This window comes from Rhinopithecus bieti, unplaced genomic scaffold (genome assembly GCF_001698545.2).
Source record: "Rhinopithecus bieti isolate Rb0 unplaced genomic scaffold, ASM169854v2 scaffold_618, whole genome shotgun sequence".
Lineage (NCBI taxonomy): Eukaryota > Metazoa > Chordata > Mammalia > Primates > Cercopithecidae > Rhinopithecus > Rhinopithecus bieti.
In genome coordinates this window covers 683,945-702,341 of record NW_016803195.1, presented here as the reverse complement: position 1 = coordinate 702,341, position 18,397 = coordinate 683,945, and the positions used below count along the sequence as shown (strand labels likewise).

General features: G+C 43.4%; 1 protein-coding gene across 1 annotated transcript in view; it reads left to right on the top strand.

Moving 5' to 3' along the window:
* Positions 1-3,283: 3,283 nt before the first annotated feature.
* ABCC11 (ATP binding cassette subfamily C member 11) overlaps positions 3,284-18,397 on the top strand; it is a 67,788-nt gene continuing 52,674 nt past the window's right edge. The window contains exons 1-5 of the mRNA XM_017868630.1: positions 3,284-3,732; positions 5,005-5,141; positions 8,316-8,474; positions 11,855-12,002; positions 13,450-13,683. Of these exons, the coding sequence (XP_017724119.1) occupies positions 3,634-3,732; positions 5,005-5,141; positions 8,316-8,474; positions 11,855-12,002; positions 13,450-13,683 (777 nt within the window). The 5' untranslated portion in view covers positions 3,284-3,633. The remainder of the gene's footprint in view (positions 3,733-5,004; positions 5,142-8,315; positions 8,475-11,854; positions 12,003-13,449; positions 13,684-18,397) is intronic.

Here is an 18,397-nt window from a genome sequence, read left to right as displayed (position 1 = left end):
AACTGGAAGGAGGCCCAAGCTAACGTGTGGCTGAGCTCAAGCTCGTTTGCTTGGGACGAGCGACTGATGTTCTGCAAGCATAACTATTATATGTTTGCATTTTCTTAATTTTCATTGGGTTTCATTTTCCATGTTGTTAGTTTCCTGGATGAATCTTGAATAGGAAAGAGTCACATTATGTGCTGGGCACTCTTCTAGATCCAAAGACACATCTGTGAACAAGACAGACAAGGTCCCTGGTTTCAAAGAGCTTACATTTTAATGAGGTATGCAGAAAACAAATAAGCCAACGAGGAAAGAAATAGCAATTTCAGAATGTGATGAGTAACCCTCGTTGCATCTCTTTGCATCTCTAGTTGTGAAACCTTCATTACCTCTCTTTGCAGGTGTATTTGAATAAACCAGGTTGGCAAATCATACTATAGCTGAGAGGTGAGAGAAAATCTAATTTCTTTACTTGGTCTTTACAAATCTGGTCTTCCTCATGATCCCCCACTTGCTGGTTAATGAGGAAAAAATAAATGTTTTGGCTTACCATTTTAAGATCTTGTTTGAGCCAATAATTTAAATAATTTTATTAAATAATTCTCGCTAAAGGCTCTGTCTCAGAGTTGTCACCTGGCAGAGAAAGAATCAGGGACCTGGGCACAGTGACCTCTGCTCCTAGGCTTTCCCAGGGGAGGTCTTTTGTCTGCTTGGTCACTCCCTGTCCTGCTGTCTTTGCAAGCCAACTGGATCTTGGGTAGGCCTTCAAATAAAGCTTTTTTGCCTCACTCACCTGGGGGTGTTCTCTGAGTTGCTAGGACTCCCCTGTCCCACTTCCGTTGGCACCATAACCCCCTCCAAGATCTCTCCATGACTGTCAGCTGTTTGCAGCCTGGGTTGTCCAGTATGCCACTTCTGGAAAGTCCTTCACCCAGACTTTTAGCAACTTCTTGTTCCCATCTATACCACAGGGAAGCCAAGAAAGCTTACCACCAGGCACAGCCAGCCACAGCCCATAGAGCACTTAGAAGTGAATTGGAAAATGATGTGGCCAGCAAGACGAGGATTTAAGAAAAGGCAGCACTCTTGCAAGATGGATGCCACAGTGGTCTTCTGGCGCCTGTTCTTACTGCTTCATGAGAATCAGCGGTCAAATTTTCATGAACTTTGAGAGCCTAGTTGCTAAACACAAACATTATTAAAAATCAAGTTATATAAACTTACAATTAAATAAATTATATCAAAAACAAAGATAATACTCAAAATGTATCATTTCTTACTTATTTTGCTACCTTTTGCTGTTATTTATACTTCTGAGGTTACTTACATCTATTATATATCTGTGGTAGAAACACTATATGGTGATGTCGTGCTGCGCATCTCTTCCCAGCTCTGCATTCGGTGGAGTTATGTTGGTATCACATCATGAAATTGGCCGTGATGGGTGTGTTTACACCACAGAAATAGGCAAACGCTACATATCGGGGCTGGATTTATCATTTTGTTGATTGTCTAGTCTTAAGAAAGAAATGTAGGAAATGTTAATAATGCAGATTAAATTTATAAGTGTGTGGGACCCGTAGCCGTTATATTGTGAGTAGTAAAATAAAATAAGGGAATATTCTTTCAGCATTTGAAAACTATTCAGCAAAGTTACTCAGGTCATTGACAAATGAGTGAAGATTCAACCAACATACATCTCTGGTATTACACTTTCCTCTTGTTAGCATAGAGCAGAATGGCAAGTAGCATTGGAACTGTACTTAATCACCAATTGCAACCACAGGTTTGTTACAGATACAAACATTTATCAGCACAGCACTGAGGAAGCCCTTTGCAAGGATATGAGACTTGCACTCTGAAATTTGCTGTCTCCACCCCCTGCTCTATTCCCTTTACTGGGGATGTTTGTGTGTGAATAAATCATACAGCAATATACTGTGGCCCCATCCACAGGGCCTCGTTCTAGGGAATCATGCCAGTTTTACTTTAATGCAGCTATATTCTAGGCTGGTTCATGGCAGCCAGTCTTCTTCCCAGAGCTGTAAAGAGTGTGTGTCACTCTCTCTTATCTAATACACCTTCTTCTCTCTCTTTTCTCTTTTCTATCATCCCTGAAGTGTCCACATTCTACCACTACATGGCAAGTAAGCGTATGGCCTGGTGCCCTGGCTGGGAAGTCTATCTTATATGGTCTGCAAGAAAATTCCAGCAATTGACTCTACCAGATCTGGTTGTGATTTGGTAAAAGGAAGTGGGATGGGAGGGAATGGGACAAAGAAATCTAAAGTAACTTCTCACAAAGTAATGGGTTAGCTTGCAGTCTATTTGCTTGAAGTACAATCCAGTATTTGAATGTTTGTTTTGTTTTGTTTTGTTTTTTGAGATGGGGTCTTGCTCTTTTGCCCACGCTGGAGTACAGTGGCACAATGTCAGTTCATTGCAACTTCCACCTTCCAGGATCAAGTTATTCTTCTGCCTCAGCCTCTCAAGTAGCTGAGACCACAAGCGTGCACCACCACACCTAGCTAATTTTTTATATTTTGGTAGAGATAGGGTTTTACCATGTTGCCCAGGCTGGTCTCAAACTCCTGAGCTCAAGCAGTCCTCCTGCCTTGACCTCCCAAAATGCTGGAATTACAGATGCATGCCACCATGCCCAGCCTCAGTATTTGAATGGTAAAAGCTATATCTGAACACCAGGACCAACTACATAATTTGTGGGTCCCAGTGCAAAATGTAAATGAAAATGAAAATGTGGGTCTTTTTGTTCAAATGTATTAAAAATTTCAAGATGGCAACAGAAAAGCATTAAACTAAGCCTGGGGCTCTGGGGGACACGGGCTGTACCCTCATGGCCCTGGCTCTGCTGCATGCTTTCTCTTTCCATCTCTTCAGAATATTCCTAATTACTACCTTCTCTCCTGCCCCAGGCACATGAATGTTCTGAGTCAAGCAGGGAGTGAGTCACATACTCAGGAAAACAAATACGAAAGGCGCATTAAAAAAAAAAAAAAAAAAAAACCCTGATTATTTAAGTTTCCTAACTTGTGCCCAGATTCCCTCTGGGGTCTATGAAAACCAAGAGTGAAAGAAGGGCAAAATGATGTTTCTTTCATTCACGTATGTGTCCATTCCTTCTTCATTTGTTGAGCACCTGCTGTCCTCCCAGCACGTTCCAGGCCCCGGAAATTCAACAGCAAGGAAAGCAGACACATCCCTGTGCTCATGAGGTTCTCTGTGTAGTGCGTAAACGAAGTCTGAACAAATAATGATTCAAACAAATACACAGTTACAGACTGGGATAAAGCAAGAAGACTGATTTTATGAGCAGGGCTTTGATAGACCAAAGGAGATTGCCCAGGATCAAGGGTGTGGTGTTAGGGATGGGTTAGGGAGGGTGGTTAGAGAAAGTTTCACTGAGTGATTTGGGCCTGAGGCCTGAGAAGATATTTAAAAAGAGGGATCAAGCACATGCTAAGGAGAGGAAAGAGCAGGCACCCAAACCTCTGCATCACCCCAAAATGCTCCTGGCAGGGTAGAGCCCCCTCTCCTGGCTGCTCAAGACGGGATCTAAGCTGCCTCTAACTCCTGTTGTCTTTTCATGTTCTCTGATTCTGGGAAAAGAAGAATTGGCAGGAACTGAAAATGACTAGGAAGAGGACATACTGGGTGCCCAACTCTTCTGGTGGCCTTGTGAATCTTGGCATCGACATAGGCGATGACATGGTTTCAGGACTTAGTTATGTAAGTAGATCTCTTAGCATCAGCACCCCAGGAAACTGAGTTGGCAGATTATTCTCCATGGTCATAAATTATGTCAAACAATTTCTTCCCATACTTATTTACCCTTGAATTTTTAAATTTTTTTCTTTTCTTTTTTTGCTCTCTCTCTCTCTCTTTTTTTTTTTTTTTTTTTTTTTTTTTTTTTTTTGACTCAGGGTCTTGCTTTGTCACCCAGGCTAGAGTACAGTGGCACAATCACAGCTCACTGAAGCCTCCTGGGTTCAAATGATCCTCCCACCTCACCTCCTGAGTAGCTGGGACCATAGGCACATGCCACCACACTGAACTAATTTTTAAATTTTTCACAGAAACGGGGGTCTCCCTATGTTGCCCAGACTTGTCTTGAATTTCTGGCCTCAACCCTCCTGTCTTGGACTTCCAAAGCACTGGGATTACAAGCATGAGCCACCCCACCCAGTTACTCTTGATTTTTTTCAAATGGACCTCAGGCTTCCACAATTAGATCAATTATAATCCGTCATCATGGCACACCTTCATGGTTTATGCATATCTCTATGCATAAGATTGTGTAGAGATTAGATTGTATCTATCTCTATATCTATCTGTCACCTATTACCTACTTATCTATGCATTTACTCGTAATAATAATAATAAGCATCTGCAAACCCAACACCAACACATCAGCTTGGACCTTGACTATCAGACGCAGCAATTGGTCTTCCCCCATCTCATTCCCCAACCCTTCCTACCTGATGCAACCACTATTCTGAACCTCTTTCTGTCAATCCTTGCTGTGCTTTTAAAATAGTATTATTTTATATAGAATATATTATATATTCTATATGAAGTCCTAAAAATGATCTGTCCTTTTATTTTAGTTGTCAAAAGGGAAACATATAATATTTTAGGATTTGCTTTTCTACTTGTTGGTTTCTTTTTAGTAGATTTACCCTCAAAGAGTGACTTGGTCCCTCATTCTGTGGGTAACTAACTATGACACCCTTTATTCCTGTCTAAATTGTTTACTGTCAGATAAAAATCCAAAGAGGTAGAGTGACTTGGCCAGACTCACTCAGCAAATGTGGGGCAGAGCAAGTGCTGGGACCTACTTGTTCTGACTCTAGGCCCCCTGCTTGCTCCCAATGTGGAAGCCTTTCTTTAGGAAGCAGGATATAGAAAAATCCATCTCTCCGTGGGTATCTGGTCCAACATTCCCTCAGGACAGAATTTATGAGTTTTGAAACTGATGCTCTTTTGTTTTTCTTTTCCAAGAAAACCTACACTCTCCAAGATGGCCCCTGGAGTCAGCAAGAGAGAAATCCTGAGGCTCCGGGGAGGGCAACTGTCCCACCGTGGGGGAAGTATGATGCTGCCTTGAGAACCATGATTCCCTTCCGCCCCAAGCCAAGGTGAGTCCTGATAGGGGTGGTGGGGGAGAGCTGTATCCACTAGGTCAATGATCCCTAACCCTGCCAAATAGACCTCTCGCAAGGTTGCATAACTACGTCCGTACACAGCCAAAACCCTTTAGAGCAGCCTGAGGCACATCAGGGAGGCACATCGTCATAGCCATTCATTCATTATTTATTCATTCAGAAAGGATCATTGAGCACCTACATGTGCCGGGCCCTGCGCTACACCACACAGGAAGAACAGTGAGCAAACAGACATGATTTTTGCCATCATGGACCTCACATGGGAGAGAAAGACAATGAGCAAATAGACTTGTGCATTACGTGATTACAAGCTGTTTAAGGAAGGTGCTGTGAAGAAATATGCAAGTGTTGAGGGACAGGAGAACCATGACAACTTGATAGGTTCTGAGTGGCTTAAGCTGAGTGACACCTAAAGGGAGAACAAGAATTTGCTAACAAGAGTAGGAGAAGAATGTTCGGGGAACAGCCTCTGGGACAGCCTTGCCTGGAGGGGCAAGGAACACAGCATGATGTGTCCAGGAACTGAAAAAGAAGGAGGCCAGAGTCACCGGAGAGTCTTGTGCGATGTGGGCGTGGCATGTGGTGAGGCTGCAGAGGAAGGCGGATCAGACAGGTTCTCAAAGGTTACATTAAGGATTACTGGCCTTGGTTATAGGAGTAACCAGGAGCCACAGGAAGGCCCTAGGCTGTTAACCTTACATTTAAGAATGAAAGAAATTCAATGTATACCCCCTGAATCAATCATAGTTTAGTGTAATCATCCCCAAATTGCTTTCTTTTTTTAACAGAAAACTATCACAAGAAAATCTTGTTTGTTTGTTTTATTTTTTATTTTTATTTTTTTGAGATGGAGTCTCACTCTCTTGCCCAGGCTGGATTGTAGTGGCGTGATCTGGGCTCACTACAACCTCCATCTTCCAGGTTCAAGTGATTCTCTGCCTCAGCCTCCCAAGTAGCTGAGATTACAGGTGCCTGCCACCATGCCCGGCTAATTTTTATATTTTTAGTAGAGACAGTTTTCACCATGTTGGCCAGGCTGGTCTTGAACCCCTGACCTCAGGTGATTCACCTGCCTCAGCCTCTCAAAGTGCTGGGATTACAGATGTGAGCTGCGGCACCCGGCCAATTTTAATAGACTTTAAAACCATGTACAAGTATAAAACATTGGTTTTTATTTCAAAAGTTGGTGGAACATATCCAGTCATTAAACAGTCAACAAAACGTATGCTAGTAGATTACATAAAGACTATGTACAATATAAAATAGCTGAAAACAGTCTTCCCTGTAAAATAATTTAAAGTGAACTTTTCAATTTAAAATATCATCCATAGCAGAAACAGCCATTTAATATGAGTTGTTTTTATCTTTTCCTAGCAGTAATGGTTCTAGCAGGGTATTTTATGCATAAAGAATATATTTCAAACCCTTTTTATTGTAATAAATACTAAGGCAACATAGGAATACTTTATAATTTAGGACCAAGTTGCTTTCTAACGTAATACAGCCTTGCTTTCAGGGGCCCCTACAGAATCATGCTCGTAAGCATGCACACGCTCATCTATTTGTTATTTATTGACAAGATCTTAACGCTCTGTTAGTCTGACTTTTCAGCGTTTAATCACCAAAAGTTCATTTTGTGTTTACGATTTCCCCTTCTCTTCAACATGTTCTTTAAGATTTTTATCTATCAACAAACTGCATATGTTTTCCCATTTTTAAAATCTGAGCTTCTGTCCATACTGGTTGCATTGTTACCATATTGAATTATGTTATCTCCACCAAGAAAAAAGAACCTTGGTACTTTTGTTCACCTGGGTAACCTCATCTTAGATAAATATATTGTTTCTGTTGGGGCTTTGAGATGTTAGCACTGGCTCGTAGGTCTTGCCCTGTCTTTTGTGATCACAAATGGTACAATCTCTTGCCCTCTCCTCACCCGCTCCTTGCTCCAATATCCCTGGCAAGGGCATGTGGCCAGCCTTGTCGAGAACGCAGGTTATAAAAGGGTGGAGAAAAGATGTCATAGCCCCTCTCCCCTACCCCCAATAGAATCTTATAAGTTCGGCATTTTCATCTTCCCATCTTTCTCCTCAAGTCTCTTTTCAAATTGCATTTTCTTCCCACTGAAACACATAACCTTAAAGGCAATTTTGAAAAAAAAAGGTGGAAAAATGACACATAATCCCAACACCCTCATTTAATCATTTTTGGTATTTGTAAATCGTTCTTAAAGATAATACCTTATCATCTTTAACTATGTATGCATTCAATTTTATTGTTTGTAAAAGTTTCACAGAAGAATTAAAGCCATGGGAACCTCTCTTCCTATTTCTTTGCCAACTCCAACTCCTTTTTCAATGTCAACCACTATCAGCAATGTGATATAAATGTATATACTGTTTTGTCTGCTTTCCCTCCTTTCTTCCTTTTTTATATAAGTAAAAAAAGAAAAATACTGAGTTTTTTTTTGTTTTTGTTTTTTTTTCCTTTTGAGACGGAGTCGTGCTCTGTCTCCTAGGCTGGAGTGGCAGTGGCGTGATCTTGGCTCACTGCAACCTCCGCCTCCTGGGTTCAAGCGATTCTCGCAACTCAGCCTCCCAAGTAGCTGGGATTACAGGCATGCACACCACCACACCAAGCTAATTTTTGTATTTTTGGTAGAAACAGGTTTCATGATGTTGGCCTGGCTGGCCTCAAACTCCTGACCTCAGGTGATCCACCCTCCTCAGCCTCCCGAAGTGCTGGGATTACAGGCGTGAGCCACTGGGCCCTGGGATTACAGGTGTGAGCCACTGCGCCCGACCAATACTGAGTTTTTGATTTGCCAGTGGTCTTTCTTTGGCTCTTGCTTGGAACTCTTCCTGTGTTCTACATATAAACAAAACTTATTGAAAAAAAAATCCAAACATCTACAGTGCATTTGCATTTTATAGTATGGGTAGATCATAATTTCTCTCTTTTTGTTTAAATAATTCCTCAGTTAATGGGTACTTTTGTTGTTTATGGTTTTCAACTTACAAATAAGAGTCATGAAAACATGTTTGTGTGTAGATCTGGGTGACCTCGTTGTGTTTCTCTATGGTTATCATTCATCCTTGCAAAATCTTGATCCTGACTTCATTCTTATCCCTGTGGCCCCTCTACTAGGTTTCCTGCCCCCCAGCCTCTGGATGATGCTGGTCTGTTTTCCTACCTCACCATGTCATGGCTCACCCCGCTCATGATCCAAAGCCTTCGGAATCGCTTAGATGAGAACACCATCCCTCCACTGTCAGTCCATGATGCCTCAGACAAAAATGTCCAAAGGTGAAGCTGGGCTGGGCAAACCAGTGGAATGGTTAAAGACCATCTCTTGGTGGGATGATGACCAGAGATGCCTAAGGGTGGTAGGGAGGGTCCACCCCAGACAACCTGGCTCTTCCTGTAGGAAGAGGCCTCATACTAGGTGAGGGTTTTTAACCTGGGGTTCATGAATCTCCTACAATGGTATGGATATTTTGTACATACGGGCTGGAGATCTTTCTCTGGAGCAAGAATTCACATCTCTTATCAGACTTGCCAAAAGGTTTGTGAACCCAAGAAAGTTATTTATTTATCATTTTTTATTTTATTTTCATCACTATTTTTATTTTTGAGATGGAGTCTTTCTCTGTCACCCAGGCTGGAGTGCAGTGATGCAATCTCGGCTCACTGCAACCTGCACCTCCTGGGTTCAAGTGATTCTCCTGCCTCAGCCTCCCAGGTAGCTGGAATTACAGGCACTTGTCACCACATCTGGCTAATTTTTGTATTTTTAGTAGAGATGGGGTTTCACCATGTTGGCCATGCTGGTCTTGAACTCCTGACCTCAGGTGATCCACCTGCCTTGGTCTCCCAAAGATTACAGGCGTGAGCCACCACACCTGTCCCCAGAAACTTAGAAATGACCACTTCTAGTTCCTTTTGATTTTCTCTTCTGGATCAGGTATTCAACAGTGACAGTGAGTATTACTTTGGGTAAGTGGCCCAGTTTCCCAATGCTCAAGCCACCGCTAACTAGTTGTGTGATTAAATTTCTTGTACCAGCCGTCACACACGGTAATATGAGGACAAAAAGCGGGAGAATATGAATATGTGATTTTAAAGGTCCCGTATTCATGTTCCTATCTCTAGCAGTTTCATGAGAGATACCAGGTGGAAAATGAGTTCCCAAATGTGTTCTGGAAATTATAGTCTCATAAGAGCCTCCCCATAAAAAGCATTCAGTAGTCAGAGGAGTTTGTGAAATGTTGTATTATAGCCAGATGTTGGAGATTTACAAAGCAACTTAACATATTGAAGGCACATGTTTTCACATGGAGTACAGAAACTGGGTAAACTTTGACCCATTCCTTCTCAGACTTATTTGGTAAGAAAAAAAGAAATGGTTCCGGGAAATACTTTTTGGATAATGCCAGATATTGGTCAGAATCTCACCTCTTACTGACTATGATATCAGACAAGTTTCCCTTTCTGGCTCCTGTGTCTTTATGTATAAAATAGTGGATTGGCCAGCCTCAGTGCCTCACGCCTGTAATCCCAGCACTTTGGGAGGCTGAGGCGGGCAGATCACGAGGTCAGGAGATTGAGACCATCCTGGCTAGCACAGTGAAACCTCGTCGCTACTAAAAATACAAAAAAATTAACCGGGCGTGGTGGCGGGCACCTGTAGTCCCAGCTACTCAGGAGGCTGAGGCAAGAGAATAGTGTGAACCCAGGAGGCGGAGCTTACAATGAGCCGAGATCACACCACTGCACTCCAGCCTGGGCAACAGAGTGAGACTCCGTCTCAAAAAAAAAAAAAAAGATCATAAATTTATTTCATGGTCCTTCATAGGATTGTTGCAAGAAACAAAAGAGGTGATAAATTCATTTTTTAAAGTACGCAGAGAATTGCTTGAACCCAGAAGGTGGAGGTTGCAGTGAGCCAAGATTGCGCCACTGCACTCCAGCCTGGGTGACAGAGCAAAACTCCATCTCAAATAACAACAACAGTAATAATAATAATGTACCTGGAAAAACACTTGATGCTTAATAGGTAACCAGCTAAGTCAATGTGAGTTTGCTTGTTCTTCTCTAACCATTGTGAGTACAAGATCTCCTGACTCCCTTCCATTCTCTTCCAGTTCACTGATTCTCTTTTTAATTTCATTACTCACAATGTCTGTCCACAAACACTTTGCAATCACTCCATTTTTGTTTTTTGTTTAAAGATGAGGTCTCACTATATACCCAAACTACGAAATACAGAAGGAATGGAAGAATTAGAAAACTCATCATTTTTACAGCACTAGTGGAGGTGGCGCTAGGCAGTGGTCATCAGTGTTGGAGATCTTGAAAATGAAGGAGGCAGGCTGACACACCCTAACCCACTGACCCCCTCAACATTCCTAAAAGTGGGACACCAGACATGTAGTTTCTGATGTGAGGCAACAGGAAGTACACTACATCACCTCTTACATTTTTTTTCCAAAGGACTTGAATTCTGGATTTCATTAAGCCTTAGGTCTAATTACCAGTTTATTAGGAAGCATAGAGGAACAACGATTATGTTAGACAACAACATGGAGATGCAATCAGTCCAGTTCAGAGTGTGTAAGATCCTACAGAACGAATAAAAATCAGTTTCTTCAACAAATAAATGGCGTAGAAATGCAGACAAGGGGAAATGCTTACAGATTAAAATGCAGCTCAAGAGTTCTATCAGATTTCTCTTTTAGATGCAATGTGTGGACCTTGTTTGGATCTTGATTCAGAGAAACTAGCTTTATAAAGATATGTTTAAATAATTAGAGAAATTTCAATATAGACTGGGCATTAAATGCCATTAAGTAATTATTGTTACTGTGTTGTTATTTTATTTTATTTTTTTGAGATGGAGTCTCACTGTACCACCCAGGCTGGAGTGCAGTGGTGCCATCTCAGCTCACTGGTTCAACTCGCCTCCCAGGTTCAAGCCATTCTCCTGCCTCAGCCTCCCAAGTAGCTGGGACTATAGGCGCCTGACTGTAGTGTTATTTTTATTGTTACTATGATTTTTTTTTTTTTTTTTGGTTTGTTTTTTGTATTTTTTGAGATGGAGTCTCACTCTGTCACCCAGGCTGGAGTGCAGAGGCATGATCTCAGCTTACTGCAACTTCTGCCTCCTGGGTTCAAGCAATTCTCCTGCCTCAGCCTCCCAAGTACCTGAGATTACAGGCGCATGCCACCATGCCCAACTAATTTTTGTATTTTTAGCTGAGATGGGGGTTTCACCATGTTGACCAATCTGGTCTTGAACTCCTGACCTCAAGTGATGCACACGCCTTGGCCTCCCAAAGTGCTGAGATTACAGGCATGAGCCACTGCACCTGGCCCTGTTGCTATGGTTTTTTAAAGGACTTTATCTGAAAGAGATACATACTGAAGCATTTACAGATAAAATGATATGATGACTGAGATTTGCTTCAAATCCTCCAGGAAACAAAAGTCAAAGGGAGGAGACATGAAACAAAATGTCAAACATTTTAATTCTGGAAGAAGGGGGATGAGTACTCAGAAGATTACTACATTATTCTATTCTGTTATGTTTGAAAATTTCTGCAACAAAACTCCTGGCTAGCAAGAACTAGGATGTTTGGATGTCACATGCAAAGAGATTCCACTAGTTCCATTATCCTCTTTTGAAGGCTTCACCACCTTTGGGAAGAAGAAGTCTCAAGGCGAGGGATTGAAAAAGCTTCAGTGTTTCTGGTGATGCTGAGGTTCCAGAGAACAAGGATGATTTTCGATGCACTTCTGGGTGTCTGCTTCTGCATTGCCAGTGTACTCGGGCCAGTAAGTGGCAGAGTTGGTGAGGTTTGGGGGACTCTAGGCTCCAGAGGTTTAGAAATGGAACTGGTGGCATGTTCAAGTCCATGCCAGGAGTTAGAGATGCATTTATCTTTCAGTTGCTGTCTAGAAAGTGAAGACTTTTTGAGGACAGTAGAGTATGGTGGTTAGTAGTAGCTAACTACCAAGGAGTGGCCTTGTAGCCACTGCTTGGGTTCAAACCATGTCCCTGCCACTTAGCTGATGGGTGACTTCAGGCAGTATAGTCATGCTCTCTGTGCCTTGGTTTCCTCATGGAATCCCGTGGAATCCGATGCACCCTCAGGTGTAGACCTTATGGAAACCCTTGCATGTAAAATGGAGAACTGCCTCATAGGGTAACATTAAATAAGTATATGAAGCACTTAGAATATGGCCTGGCTCAGAACATGTTAGCTCCTCTGAGAAATGGCTAAGCAACTCTGGGAATGTAGGTAGTAGGAAATAATGGTCTTCTCCAGGTACCATGATTGGGATGAATGGGCTTTATCTCCCATCATTCTCCAGTTCCTCAGCCCGAGTCTCATATGAGAGAAAGAGTCTGATTGGCCAACTGGGGTCACATGATCACTGGTTGGCCAGAAGAAGTGGGGCACTTTGATTTACAGTCCAGCCTAGACTGCACCAACGGGGGAGGTGGGAGTCTTCCCGGAAGAAAACTGAGGCACTGGTACCAGCTCAGGGGAGGTGAATGTAGGTCAGGAAGAAACAGTAGTTGATGACAGAATGGAGATAACTGAGTCCGGCGACAGGTGCCGGGTCTTCTAGATCCACTCTCCGTCATTTTCCATCCTGCCCTGTGCGCCTAGTGTGGATCACATTAATCAGCCCCCACTGCACTCTGGCTTCTGGTTACGGTTGACCAGTGGGAGATTCCAAAAGGAGACTGGAAGGAGGGAGAAGACGAGGTCAGGATACGTATTCCCTGGGCGGCCTCCCTCCTTGTCCTTGGAGGCTGGTGATCAGAGCTCCTGTCCAGACCCTCTCTGCGCGCCTCACCCCTTTTGGGCCCTGGAACCTCTTCCTGCTCTTGCCCCTTAGGTCAAAGGAGGCCACTGTTCCCTGCTGTCACCAGCAGCATGGTGCTCCACCAGGCCTTGTTGGATTTCCTATATTCTGCCCACACCTTTGTAAAGCCACTTTGTTAACTCCTAAATCACTGTTTTGTGTGTGCTCCCTGTCTCCTGTCAGGATGAGGACAACCACCTAAGGTTTCAGAACTGGGTCAGTCGAACTCCTAAGTCTCCTCCAACTGGACCTTAAGCTTCTTGAGGGCAGGATTGTACTTAGTCAGTTTTGATCCTTCAACAAATCCCCAGCATGAATCAGACCTCCCAACCCTTCTTCCAGCAACAAAACATCAAACGTGTTTGGCGGGGCAGTCTGAATGATCCAAACTCCCATTTCCTTGTAGACATTGATTATACCAAAAATCCTGGAATATTCAGAAGAGCAGTCGGGGAATGTTGCCCATGGAGTGGGACTCTGCTTTGCCCTTTTTCTCTCCGAATGTTTGAAGTCTGTGAGTCTCTCCTGCAGTTGGATCATCAACCAGCGCACAGCCATCAGGTTCCGAGCAGCTGTTTCCTCCTTTGCCTTTGAGAAGCTCATCCAATTTAAATCTCTAATACACATCACCTCAGGAGAGGTAAGCGGCTGGGACTGCCTATTCCGGGCCATGCTTCCCTACCCTTCCTCCAGACATCACTGCCCTGGAGGCCAAGAGAGGGAGAAAAGGGGGTTAGGAGAGGAAGGAGAAAGAGAAAGAAAAGAATTCCTAGGTTGAGTGTGGATAACCATCAACAATTGCCTCTATGTCATGAAAGCAGGTCAACAATAATGCAGGAAATGCCACTTACATTCAGAGACTAGAGAGGATTTATCCATTCATTCAACAAGTAGGAGCTTTGGGAGGCCAAGGCAGGAGGATTGTTTAAGTCAGGAGTTCAGGACTAGCCTGGGCAACATGGAAAGTCTCTGTCTCTACCAAAAAACAAAACAAAACAAAAACAAAAATCAGCCATCTGTGGTGGCTCATGTCTTGTAATCCCAGTTGTGGAAGGCCAAGGCAGGAAGATTACTTGAATCTAGGAGTTTGAGACTAGCCTGAGCAAAATGGCAAGACCCTATCTCTACTTCCAACCCTGCAAAAAAATAAAAAAATTAGCTGGGCATGGTAGTCCCAGCTACTTAGGAGGCTGAGGTGGGAGGATCATCTGAGCCCAGGGAGGTTGAGGCTTCAGTGAGCCATGATCACACCACTGCACTCCAGCCTGGGCAACAGAGTAATAGCCTGTCTCAAAAAAAAAAAAAAAAAAAAAGACAAAATGTAGCCAGGCATGGTGGTGTGTGCCTATAGTCCCATCTACTTGAGAGGCTAATGCAAGAGGATCGCTTGAGCCCAAGAGTTCAAGGCTGCAGTGAGCTATGATCACACCACTGTACTCCAGCCTAGGTGACAGAGCGAGACCCTGTCTCAAACACACACACACAGACACACACACACACACACACACAACCCCCAAATAGTTACTGAGGCCCCTTCTGAGCCAGATTATGTTCTAGACCCTGGGAATAGGCCCCTTAACAAAAAGACACAAATCCCAAGTAGAAGCATGTTGGAAAGAGCATCCCCTAAGCCAACCTGAGGGTGAGGGTATGGGAAGACTTGATGGCTTAGGGAAATCTTTTGGGAAAAGCAATTTTTGGTAACATCTCAGAGTTTTAATTTCCTTATCTGCAAAAAAGGAGTCCTTTCACCTGCCTGGTAATTGTTACTGTCCATTCTTACTCTTGCTTTTTTTTTTTTTTTTTTTTTTTTTTTACAGCATAACACACACAAGCATTGACAGAAATGGAGGAAGATACTCCAACTTATGACCTATAGTTATGGGGGATACTGGGATTTCATCTATTTCATTTTGATATCTCTATTTTTCTGTGGTTTACCAATTGCATCGAGGGTTGTGGATTACTTTGATATTGAAACAGATACCTTAATTTTTGGAAAAGGCAACACTTCTTTGGCTCCTTTCCTTTAAGCCAAACCCCTTTGTGATCTGGCATTAGCCCCTTTCCAGCCTCATCTCTCCCCGTGTCCTCTCCTCTAGCCCTAGCTTGACTTCCTCCTGTCATCTAGGCTGGGCTAACCTTCAGTGCTCAAATACACTGGACACGACCACCTCCTGGTGACTTTGCTCATGTCACTCCCACTCCCAGCCCTTTAAAAATCCCATTCATCCTTCAAGACCCAGTTTAGTTTTCCTCTCCTCTATGACAGGATCTCCAAACCCAGCCCTCTACTGGCATTCCCTGCTAAGCATTTGCAGTTCTTTTTGCACAAATCTGGCTGCCCTACTAATATGAGCCCCCTTCAAAGGCACAAACCATTTCAGATTCACCACTCTGTCTCTCAGAAGGCTCAACAGCTGAATTACACAGAACAGATGTTCCAAAAACATCTGCTGAATTATTCATTGCCATCAAGTAGAGGGGCTCCATACATGCAAGCACTAACAAATATTACGTATTTATTGGAATCATCATGGTTGTTATTGTTCACCACTTTGTTGGTTCTGTGGCCTTAGGTAACTTATTCGGCCTCTCTGAAGCTGTGGAATAATAATAGAACCAACCTCATAGGATTGTTGGCTCATAGGATTCAGTGAGTTTGTACATATAAAGCATGTAGACAGGGGGTAGTGGTTGACACGTGTAAGCTGTACAATTAGTATTAGTTTCCATTAGGCCTCGAGCTCCACTGTCCTCCTGCACTTGACCGACAGCTAAAAGATCTCCCTGTTTATCTCAGGAAAGTCATTGTAACAACCCCTAACTCACTCTTAGCCATACATTGCTCCAAGTCATTACTTACATTGGCTTGATCAGTTCTCTAACATTCCTCTTGTGTGGCAGGTTCTGTTATTGTCCCCATTGTCACAAAGGAGGAAACTGAGCCAAGGAGAGGGTAGGTAACTTGTACAAGGTCACGTGATTGCTAAGTGCTGGGGCCTGAATTTGCACAGGGTGCCTGGCTGCAGAGTCCAGGTCTTCAACCCTTGCCATCACCTGCCTCACTAAGGAACCCTGTGCTAAGGCCTAGCTTGGTTCCTTTCTGGGTATTCTGAGCGCCTGCTGTATGCAAAATCCAGTTTCCTCAAACATCTTCATAGAAGCGTAAAACAAAGTGGTCTATTTGAGAGTGGAGATGGAAGTAATTTCTGAAATAAGGATTTCTAGGCAATTGCTTATACATTTTAATTTAATTAAATTAATTTGTTTATTTTTGAGCTGGAGTTTCCCTATTGTTGCCCAGGCTGGAATGCAATAGTGCAATCTTGGCTCACTGCAACCTCTGCCTTCTGGGTTTCCTGCCTCAGCCTCCCGAGTAGCTGGGACTACAGGTGTATGCCACCATGCCTGGCTAATTTTTGTATTTTTAGTAGAGGTGGGATTTCACCATGTTGGCCAGGCTGGTCTCAAACTCCTGAGCTCAGGTGACCTGCCTACTTTGGCCTCCCAAAGTGCTGGGATTACAGGCATGAGCCACAGCTCCCAGCCTATGTTTTATTTTTAAATTAATTAAAAAAAATTTTTTTTACTTAAAACATTTCTTTGTCCTCTCCTCTTGCACTAAAATTAATTTTTTAAAAGATCTGAATACATTCTCTTTGGAAACAAAATAAAATAGTATAGAAGTTACCTTAGGCCTAGTTTCTTCCGCTGTGCCCAGAGGTTAGCACCATTAGCAACTTGGTTTTTGTCCTTCAGACCTTTTAAAGCACATTTGACTGGACGCAGTGGCTCACACCTGTAATCTCAGTACTTTGGGAGGCCAAGTTGGATGAATCGCTTGAGTTCAGTAGTTCATGACCAGCTTCGGCAACAGAGCGAAACCCTATCTCTACCAAAAATGCAAAATGTTAGCTGGGCGTGGTGGCATGTGCCTATGGTCCCAGCTACTTGAGAGACTGAGGAAGGAAGATGGCTTGAGCCCAGAAGGCATAGGTTGCAGTGAGATGAGATTGTACCACTGCACTCCAGCCTGGACAACATAGTGAGACCCAATCTCAAAACAAAACAAAACAAAAAAAAACAGTCCATTTAGGTACACATGCAAGTTACCCATAAAAAGCATTGGATTTTGTGTTTGTGTATTTTTATGTAAATGGTACTATGTTTTACATAGTGTCCTCCTGTTGGTTTTGCCAACAGAAAATGTAGAACATTGGCCGGGCGCGGTGGCTCAAGCCTGTAATCCCAGCACTTTGGGAGGCCGAGACGGGCGGATCACGAGGTCAGGAGATCAAGACCATCCTGGCTAACACGGTGAAACCCCGTCTCTACTAAAAATACACACACACACACACACACACACACACACAAACTAGCTGGGCGAGGTGGCGGGCGCCTATAGTCCCAGGTACTCGGGAGGCTGAGGCAGGAGAATGGCGTGAACCCACGAGGCGGTTGCAGTGAGCTGAGATGGCCGGGCCCACCTGCACTCCAGCCTGGGCGCAGAGTGAGACTCTGTCTCAGAAACAAAAAAAGAAAGAAAATGTAGAAACAGTAGGCTTTTGGGGCGCGATTTTTTTGGTTTTTTTTTTTTTGTTTTTTTGGGAGATGGGAGTGCTCGTCTATCGGCCTCGCCCAGGCTGGAGCTCCGCCTCCTGGGTTCACGCCATTCTCCTGCCTCAGCCTCCCAAGTAGCTGGGACTACAGGCACCTGCCACGCCTGGCTAATTTTTTGTATTTTTAGTAGAGACGGGGTTTCACCATATTAGCCAGGATGGTCTCTATCTCCTGCCCTCGTGATCCACCTGTCTTGGCCTCCCAAAGTGCTGGGATTACAGCCGTGAGCCACCGTGCCTGGCCAAGACTGAGTAATTTATAAAGGAAAAGAGGCTTAGTGAACTCACAGTTCCACGTGGCTGGGGAGGCCTCACAATCGTGGCAGAAGGTGAAAGGCACATCTTACATGGCAGCAGACAAGGGAGAATGAGAGAGTTTGTGTAAGGGAAACTCCCCCCTATAAAACCATCAGATCTTGTGAGACTTAATCAATGTCATGAGAATAGTATGGGAAAGACCTGCCCCCATGACTTACCTCCCACTGGGTCCCTCCCACAACATATGGTAATTGTGGGAGCTACAATTCAAGATGAGATTTGGGTGGGAACCCAGCGAAACCATATCATTATTTTTTTCAGTGATGCTGAATCATAATTACAGTACTTTCGATGTGCCTGAATAAAGTGTTATATATGCATTATCTAGCACTGTTCTCAAATCAATATGAGAAAGTAGCTTGTATTATTATTTCCATTTCACTGATGAGGTTATAGAGGCACAGAGACGTGGAG